The 10,476-nt window shown below is 31.6% G+C and overlaps 1 protein-coding gene across 1 annotated transcript in view; it reads right to left on the minus strand.

Annotated features, from left to right (window-relative positions):
• LOC106462105 (cold shock domain-containing protein E1-like) overlaps positions 1–10,476 on the minus strand; it is a 59,987-nt gene that overhangs the window by 22,405 nt on the left and 27,106 nt on the right. The window contains exons 9-12 of the mRNA XM_013921991.2: positions 9,986–10,157; positions 5,961–6,104; positions 5,525–5,809; positions 2,770–2,954 (exon numbers count right to left, since the gene is read on the minus strand). Of these exons, the coding sequence (XP_013777445.1) occupies positions 2,770–2,954; positions 5,525–5,809; positions 5,961–6,104; positions 9,986–10,157 (786 nt within the window). The remainder of the gene's footprint in view (positions 1–2,769; positions 2,955–5,524; positions 5,810–5,960; positions 6,105–9,985; positions 10,158–10,476) is intronic.

Below are 10,476 nucleotides of genomic sequence, written 5' to 3' on the forward strand. Positions count from 1 at the left end.
CATATTGTAAAATCCAGAGAACAACGTTTCGTACACGTGTTTTCCTTATCATCCTATGATTTCTCAAATATGAGATACAGCGAATGGAATAACATGATACTGAAATTGACACCTTCTACTAGGATTGGCTAAAAGTTTTACAACTGAGGTTTAACACGCCCAGATGCTGTTTTATAAAGAAAATAGACTAGAAAAAGGTTTAGATACCAATCATAGATGGCAGGATCAGCGCTGAAGTGGAAGGAAATACTTTAAAATTTTTGAAAAAACATTTTCTTCTTAGAGGGCACTTATTTACAGTCTAAAACGTATTTTAGGAATTTTTTCATAAAATTCCTCTTTAAACGTCATTAAATAATACAATTTTGTACGAATAATTGAATGTTATGCTACTATTAACAAAAATAAAATCTGAAATCCAATAAAAGATAAGTTCTTTATCATTTTTTCAATTCACAAATGTGATTTTGCCCTCACAATAAGACAAAATGGCCATGGCAAGTAACGGGTTAAACAAAACCTGATACAGTCAAGTGCAAAATGATTTAAACAAGCACATCTTATCTTGTTCCACAAAGAAATGTATTTTCCTATCATATTTAAACATCATAATTCAAATGAAGTACAAAATGATCAAGCAAGTTATCAAAAAAATCAGGACTGTAAACTGCAGTAGAAGTTGTCCACAGACACCCTTTCTTCTACTAACATAGTAAGCTTTACCACTTTATTTCAATCTCTATGTAAATCCTTGTTCAACTGGAAGCTTTATTACCTTTTACAATCTAAAATAATGATAAAAAAAAAAACAACAACAAACTTTTACAAAATGTTTAGATCACTAGCATATTCATTCTTAAAGCTGAGATATAGGCAATTACATCATACTATGACAATTGAGGTCCAGAAACACTAACTGGCTAGAAGTTGAGCTCTATATTATGAACAGAAAAATTCAGGAAATTCACAAACACTAATGATTTCATCAAAATAAACCCCAAAACCAAAATTTTTGATCTTTTAAAATTTCATGTATAAAGTTAAATGAAACTTTTTCATAAATTTCAACTGTGAATTTTTTTTTAATGTGTGGAAAAATGACTACAAGTATATTTTACTAAATTTTTAAAGATTTATTGGTGCAATTTTGCCCTTCAGGCAGAATGCACGCTTCTGGGTGTGAAGAAGTGAAGTCAGTGTGTATGTATACGAGTTCCACAAGACAAACACCCCTTTCTCACAGATTTTTGGCTTAAAAATTGACATTTTTTTGTGAAAAAAGCTGATGTTTTAACTTCCAAAAGGACCCTTCCCCCTTTTTTATAAAATGCTCAAATTTAAAGACATCACCCAGAGTGATTGCAGGTCTATCTTCTCTCAACTCTCACTGTTTACACATAAAGCATATGTATTATTTTATCAATTTAACTGCTCAAATGATAGTGCATTTGAGGATTGTTTTATACAGAGAAACTGACTGGAAATAGAAATTTACTTCTATTGGTAAACAAACATTCTATGAAAGTTTAGGCTTATATGCTGAATTACACTTTCAGATGACTTGCTATTTAAGTTGATTTTAGATAATGAAGAAACAGTACAAAAAAAGCCTTTTTAATTTTTAATTGACTACAAATAAGCTTGAAATAAAAATGAAAGACAAAATACCATAATACTGATAAATATTCAACACAAAGAGATGGTGGTGTTCTTTATTCATTAATCATTGAATACAAGATGTAAAAAATTCAGAAGTTGAACTGAGTAAGAACCCAATCGTGGGACCACAAGATCAACTTATTGAAAGAAAAGATCTGATGATGACAACAGATTAGGTATTGAAACATTGTTTTAATTATTTATTAGTTTTTAATTGTTTTAGATAAAGATGAAAATACTTTTAACTCCTATTAGAACTTAAAGAAAACATGGGAGTGAACATTAAAGTCCCAGGATAATAATAAGTAATGTTTGGGTAATATCAAGCCTAAAAAAAATTAACAGTTATAAATAGAAAATTACAGTAGCAGAAAACAAAGGAAAAAAATAAAATGAAATTTGTCAGCACTGGGTAGCTGCTAAATGAATACCCTTTTTGCAATTCTATGAAATCAATGATAAAAAAAGCTAGCCCTATTATCTGATTTCACACACTTGCGAAGTTGGCAACAAATATACCTTTTTTTCTGCAAAATTTAGAACACTCACAAATACACAATGTCTTGGTAAATGTAAGTACCAAGGCTAGACACATGCTAATTGCTTTACTGACCAATCAAATGAGATGAGATTATGATCTTGCTATCCCTATTTTCCCAGTACTTAATCTGAGTGTTGTCATGCAGCTCAAATGGGATCATAAGACGAGCTAATAAAACAATCTTGTTAATCACAATTATGGTAACCTTCTGTACTTAAGACTCTTAAACATAAATGGCTAAAATGCATGTATGCTTGGTATACTAATACTCTGAAAATATGAATTTGTAAATCTTTCTTTTCATGTGTATACTATGTGTCTTCAAGTTTTACTATCAAAATTGCAATGCTAACAAAAGTTATATACAGCATAATACTTTCATTTATAAAGGTTTTTTTCATTAAGAAACAAGTCAAAGATTACAACTGTTTGATTTTCACGAGGTTAAGCAGAACAATGAATGGAACTGAAATTAGTTTCTGTCAATTTAGAGAAAACAAATCTGGCATATAAACACATAACTAAACAAGGTAAAAGTTATAAAAAACACAACCTAAAAGTTACTATACCTGAAGTGAAAGAAAACTTCATTTTCATGATCTTCAGTTTCTATGAATCCAAAACTATCTTTCAATGCTGCTATAAATCCACGTTGAGAGTATCTGATGCCATTCTTCACTTGTTGACCTACAACTTTAATATCACTGGCAATCTTTTGGTTGTTCACTTTAGATGTACTGATAATGAATTCCACCTGCAACAAAATATTAGTATTCTGATGTCAATGCTTTCTTTACATTCTTTAATACATGTATATTACTGAAAGAAAACACTTGTACTTGAGCAATCAGTTTCCTGTAGTGTCCAGTGATAAAACACTAATAACTTCTTGTTTTTATCTGTGCTATATTCTTTAAGATAAAGACATGATGCAAATATTTCATGGGATTATGAATCAAGAGAAGTAGAAATTCAATATGGTGTTAAAAATATTCTAGTATACTGTTTTAAAAGTACAGGACTATATCTGATATATCCTTCAAGCCTCCATGCCATTTTGTGTGCAGATTTTGCTGTCACATATTGTGAAGAACCTGGACTGGCCAAGACACTTGGTTCACGAGGCACTTTTTCAAAATAATTATTTTTAAAGAAATAAGGATTCAAGTTGTAATTTAGCAAAATTAATGCTTTTCAAACTAGATAATATATAGGCATAGCCTAACGATTCCCTCGATCCTATGGACAAAGGTACTATCAATTTGATCAGCTTTGAGAGAAACCTTGCAGATTTTGGGTGCCTATGTGCAAGAGGTATGTCATTCAAATTACTTTTGAGTTTAAGGAAATTGGTAATGTCATACAGACTACATTACAGATCAATTGTTTCCCCTCTAATTATCATGTACAAAGTTTTATTTATAAGGTGGTATTTTGGATAGATCTGGAGAAACCAATGACTGTTTGTTTTTAAATAAGATGTATATATGCATAACATCTGTATTATCACACATCTAGACTTGCAAGTCAATTGTCAATAATAGATAAAAGAACACTGGAATAAGGACAAATGTGCCAGGAGATTTCAGAATATGCCTCATGATGCACAAGCTTTGAGCCAGGAGATTTCAGAATATGTCTCAAAGTCAGACAGCTAACAACCTCAATAGCAAAAGTAATTATATATATTTTGGCCCAAATTGGGTAAATTAACCAACCTTTGTATACATGTACCATGAACAAAAGAAAGCTGTATATACTGGCTTTCTTGCTACTAATTTTATGCTGCTATATCACATATTGCATCTGATATTGTCTCATCAATGTAGCCACATACAAACTCACATATGTTTACATAAGATGAAACCATTACTTCCCCAATTGTAAGAATAATTTATACTGTAACTTAAGTAACAGCCAACTAGGAAAGCCACTGACACAAGGCATAATAGAGCTTATCCGTAGAGGCAGAGCTCTTCAGAGGAGTATTTCTAGAATCAAAAGCTCCAAGTTTCAAAAATGTCCATAGTTAAGTTTTCTTTATAGTAGTAAAATTTATTTTACTGAATAAAAACGTTTTTTTTATATCTTTTATTTAAAGACTTAAGTAATAACATATTTCACTTCAATAACGTTCTTGATGTTTGTTAATATGTGTGTGCATTTAGTCATTTAAACCACTTTTTAAATAATTATAATTGTTAACTTACTCTATTAAACTGTTCTTAAAATATACTTAACACTTAAGTCATTTAGCATCTGTTTATTGTTAATGCACACTTAATTTGAATACAAATCCACTCATCAAAACATTAATAAAAGCTTAAGTCATGTCACAATAACAATATTTTGTCACTTTGTGTCTAGATAGTGTGTTCAGTCAGGTGGAAGTTGCAAAAAATGAAGTTTATAAAATCAACTATATGACATAGGATAATTCTTAAACTGTGTAAATATAAAAAAAGATGAAATTATATTTGATTAATGCTTGAAAACTGAATGTATGAAAAACATAATATATATTTGAGATCAGCAAGTCAGTCTGAAATGTGGCTTACCTAAGACTGACACACGTGAAGCTTGTTTCAAAATCATCATGCAAATTACAAGTATTAGAGCCAAATCTTGTTTGTTTGCTTTAAAAATTCCATGCAAAACTAAGTAATGATTATCTGTGCATAACCATCCCTAACTTTGAACTGAATTAATAGACTGGAGGAAAAACAGATAGTTAACAGTACCAAACATTCAACTCATGAGCTGCTCTTGTATGATTGAATACTGGGATTTGACCATCTTTTTCTTTTAGTATACCCACAGCCCCAGAGTACAGTACTTTCTTAGTGCATTTGCAATCAAAATGAAAAGTATTGAACTATATTGTGATTCCTCCTGATAATGTTATTTTGAAATATATTGTAAGACAGAATAAGCAAACCAAATGGCTTGAATGTTAGCTAAATGTATAAATGCTCTGTGTTCTAGAGTATATACAGGATCTACTACAAGAAGACTGGTGGATAGAGTTAACGAACACAGTTTACCAAGGCACGTGAAAGCAAACATTCTCAAACAGGTGTTTAAAATTATTGGAACTGCTGAAAATGACTATTATTTACAAATCAAAAACCTGAATCCAGAATTAAACAGACAGTCTAGTACCGGTGAGCTGCTTTTGAAAGTGCAATGAAAACATTTAACAACTACTAATCATTTGTCAAAATTTCTAAATAACATGAAATATTACAATATTATTTAAAATGTGGAAAATACTAATAAATAGAGTAACACATTAGAGATCAACTACATAGTTTATTTACTCACTTTGTCTCCCGACTTAGGTTGATTCTGAAAGTCACAATCTTTTATCTGGTAATGGATTATTTCTTTTTCCCCATTCTTGTGAAAAGAAATAATGCCATCAGTAGATGCTGATCCAAACACACCTTTACTTGGACTCTTAGAACAGTTGGTTGCTATTTTTTCTACAATCCCGATATTCTGTTCTGTCACAGAGTCTCCTACTGATGAGATAGAATTGAAGCAAACAGTTCCAGGAGGAAGCTGTTTAATCCTGATGGCATGTGAACGCCCTGCAGAAACAGGATCCTACAAACAAAAAGTAGTAATTTTAAAAGGGATGAAAAAAGGAGCTGAATCATTTTAATTCAAAATACTTTTGTCTCTCTTCTTTATGAAATTTTAATGCAATCACCAGTATACTAGTCTAATAGAGAAATTAGGTAACGTTTCTGCTTACTTTAACTACAGTGAATTCCACTTCATCCTGAAGTTGAACTGGACTATCTGGATTCAAAAGTTCACAAAAGCGGAAATAAACACGGGATTCCCTGTTAGGGCATTTGATGAATCCAAATGATTCCTTCAAAGTTGTAATTATTCCCTAATTTACAAAGAAAATAATAAATTCTCACATGAAGAAAAGTATGTCCAAAATTCATTCACTAAAAAAAAATTTACAAATTCTCACATGAAGAAAAGTAGTAAAGTACGTCTAAAATTCGTTCACTAAAAAAAAATTTAATTATTTTCTTTTACATAAACGTATAGCATTGGAAGTCAGGTACAAATTAAAATTTTCCTCACCTGAAAATGTATATCTGATAGTTTCGTCAAAAACAAATGTTGATCAAATTCTCCTCTTTATATGTACTATTGTGTATTGTATCAGCCTATGATGTAATCATCATTAGACTCTAGCCTTCAAACAACAGAAAGGGACACTTCTTTATGCACAGTACTCCCCATGAGCACTAGAATTGGAACAAAGTGTCATTCTTGATGAGGGAAAATAAATACAATGGAAATGGTGAAGAAAAGTGGAAACGTGAAGACTAGTAACTAATCAAAATAAGTTCATTTTTAGGTAATGAACATGTTAACTTCAGACATCTTTGCCTACATTCCTGCACAAATAACAGAGCCAGAATCTCATGAAGCACGTCACCCACTGTAGGGGAGATTTGACTAGTGGGGTATCAATTGGTGGGAAACTGCATCCATCTAGCAAAGAATACTCTTCATCCACTAAAGGTAGTACAACGAAATATATTGTTAAAAGAGCCTTTTGCATGGTGCCAAAGTGTGGCATAATTAAATTATGAACTGGGGAATGAAGAATTACCTGATCATCATCAGGAAGAGTAAACTAGAAGCAAAAAGAGGCATGGAAACAACATTGGGGAAACTTGTCAAAAGATGGGGCAGGTTCAGCTGATGTAACAGAAGCATGGAGTCAGTAAACCTAGATCCAAGATCAGAAAAGAATCAACCATTTGGTGCACAATGGCAGTAACATCACTAACTGTCAGTGTCTCCAGCTGCCATTACAGTATTGGATGACGAGTGTCAAAACTCCAGGAGATGTGAGAAAGTGGAAACATGAACTTGTAATCCAGATGATCCACAAAACTTTGTTTTGTTAGAAATACAAATTGGCCTGTTATGTCAATGGTGCATAAACCTATATTATTGGCCTAATGACAATGCGGGGTTAAAATAAATGGAAACAGTACTGTCAAAGAAACCTTAGCAAAACAATGGGACACGTCCCAAAAATACAAATTTGATTTAAAGAAAAAATCAAATTGAAGAAAATTTGAATCAAAGTTCTAACTGAAATGCTTAAAATTTGGTATATTTCTTTCTCATAATCAAGAAAAATTAAGGAAGAACTACACTACAAAATGTAATGAAGTTCAAAATAATAAGCTCAAAACTGCTGTTAATTCCTAAGAAAAAAAAAAGTCTGAACAAATCATTACTGAGGAAAGCATGAACCTTTGTTCAAATACTAGTGCTTATAGAGATTGCTATGCTTAGAGAATGTGTCACCCTTCTATTGGTAGAGAGCTTTATTGGCTGATGATGATTACATCATAGGCTGGTCCAATACACATTAGTACATGTAAGGGTGGGAGCTTCATTCAAAGCTTCTGGCATGTGTAAAAATCTTCACAGCAGTGGCATGAGGTAATAGCTTTGTTGTGCAGAGGTGAGTAAACATTTCTGAAGCCAAATTTCATTTTTTTTTCCCAATTCCCTTAGCTACTCAATTTGAACAGATAAACTTTTAAATTGAAGATGAAATAAACAATATTCTGTACTGAAAATATTGTTGCATAATATGTCATTTAACAGATTAAAACTTTGCTTTTCTTTGGATATAAGTGATATAATATAAAACTTTAGAGAGAATTATTGGCAATTTATGAAAGAGAGGATGCGACAAGTGGGCATAGCAAGTGGATATGGTTTACTAGTTTATGACCCCATAAACAAAGAAGATTGAAAGCTATAAAAATTAGGCTTTGCTTTAGCAATATATGTATCTTAATGAGTAATTTACATTAAACCCTGTACTTCAGAGAGGGGTGGTAAATAAATTATAGAAGAAGGAAAACCAAGAGAACAAATGTTATAATTCTCATACAAGGAGAGACTGAGGATATATTTAAATATGTTTTTATAAAATCAAATCTTAAGATTTGTATGATATCAAAATTTCATTCATTAATCATTGATGCCAAATTTATTTGTGTACATTGACAATAAAGTACTTTAATCGAATTTTGAATGTAACTCTGTAAAAGGTCATGACATGTGCACTTTAAACTACCTACAGCAAGAAGGTTAAAGTAACAGAAAAAAGAAACTATTTACACAGTTAAAACTAATTTATATTTATGTAAGTGTTAAATATATTCTACATATTTAAAAAAAAATGTTAAAGCAAACCTTACACTGAACAACTTAGAGATTGAAAAGTCCACTTGCTTTAAATAACTGATGGTCTTAATAAATTCTGATATCATGTCCAGTTGCATGTACTAATTTCAATGATTACAGTTTGGTCTAGTAGCTAGAACACCACTAGAAGAAGTGTTAAAGTTAACATTTTCCTTCCTGAAACTGTACTTCAGCTAGATACATACCTCTCTACACCACAAAGAACCATTACCTCATGAACAACTGCAGTGAATTTCCTGCACATGCCACAAGGTTTGAGAAAACTCCAACCTATACATGTGTCTATGTGTATTGTACCATCTACGACATAATCATCATAATACTGTAGCCCTACACCAATAAGAGAGCAACATGGCCTCAATTTGCAGTAATCCCCATGAGTACTAGCACATGATCATAGGCTCCTTCTTGATGAGGCAAACAAATTGAACCAGAACAGGGGAGTTGGTGCAGAGAGGTATTTATCTTAAAAACATTTTCAGGTAAGGAAAATGTTAATTTCAGAAACATTACTTTCCTCTCTGCACTACTAAGAGCTAGAATCTCACACTGCAGATGGTGGAGGGGGCCAGTACTGATAAATTACAAAGATGAGCTCCTTTCTGAAACAGAAAGGGAAAACCCATGATGTGTAACTTCTATACGACCAGCAGTAGCCTAGTGAAGCAGTATCTTGTAAGAGAGTGTATCCTTCTCAAGCAGGGAATATTCTTTGTCCAAGTATATACATATATATTTTGTATTGAGAAAGTAGAGCAAAGTGTGTTAGGATACTCCAGTAGTACTAATGTGTCATGTGGTCAGAACGTTACAATGTCAAGAATGGCTAGGGCTTTAGGATATTCTTCTGGGTTAAATACTTTCATTCTAGAAAGAAAAAAGGGTAATTTAGATTTATTTTGAATTAATTTTATGGTGGTTATGAGGTCAGTTAAATTGACCAACATCGTTTTGAGTTAGGGTAGAGAAAATAACAGATAAAATATTAAATTTTACTGAAAAAAATATTTGAAATTTATTTAGGAAGTTTTAGATATTATGCAAATGAATTTTTAATCTTCACCTGAAAATCACTTTGACTCCATATATTCATGGAGAAATTCTTAGTGAAAATAGTTCATTTAAAATTCGGATTTTTGTCTACAAATGACTCTTAATAGTTACTGAAAGCTTGTGAAGTTCTGTGAAGATACACAAAACATAGAAGTTATAGTATGGAAACTTATAAAAGTCAGTTTGGGGTCATGATTCAACCAAACCTATGGTGAGAGAGAATTATCATGAGTGAAAGCTATCACTAACAGAAACATGTTGAATGAATTTTTATTTCTTTTGACTTTTAATATGCTAACATGTTTTTAAATATCGCTTACATATAATAATTCTGCAAGTAAAGTCAGTAAAGTTTTAAATACTTAAGAATGTTTGTCTCATGCACAAGAATGGGCATTAAATGTTAACTATGTTAAATATAAACTAAGTTTTCATGGAATAAATTCTGAAGATCAAACCCACCTGCTCTCTCTGTTCTCCTGATACCAAGAAACTTTCATCAAGCAGTTCAATGTTAGTGGCCCTTTGTAGATTGTCTCGTCGGTCTGTAGCAATCTTAAACCGAACCCAGTCTCCTTTTTGCAAGGTAAAGTCTCCTCGGGGATCCTTATCACCAAATGGAATATCTACATCTCTAGTTTATTATAAAAATAATAATGTTAGGTCACTGATAATGTAATGAAAATAAAATGACTGAATTCCGTGCTGAAAAATTATTTAAAGCATTGATACAAAAATCTTACATTTAACATAGCAGTAAATGTACAATATGAACATAATTATAACATAATTGTTATTTTTATGCTTGTGACAGCATAAAAGTTATGAAATGGACTAGATTTGTACAGATGCCTCAGAAAAATTGTAGAAACTTTTCATTCATTTAACTCTTTCAACACTGGCTCAGTCCCTAGGACCGACCTAGTAACCATTTTGTGCCTGTTACAGTTTTC

The sequence above is a fragment of the Limulus polyphemus genome, unplaced genomic scaffold (genome assembly GCF_000517525.1).
Source record: "Limulus polyphemus unplaced genomic scaffold, Limulus_polyphemus-2.1.2 Scaffold1095, whole genome shotgun sequence".
NCBI lineage: Eukaryota > Metazoa > Arthropoda > Merostomata > Xiphosura > Limulidae > Limulus > Limulus polyphemus.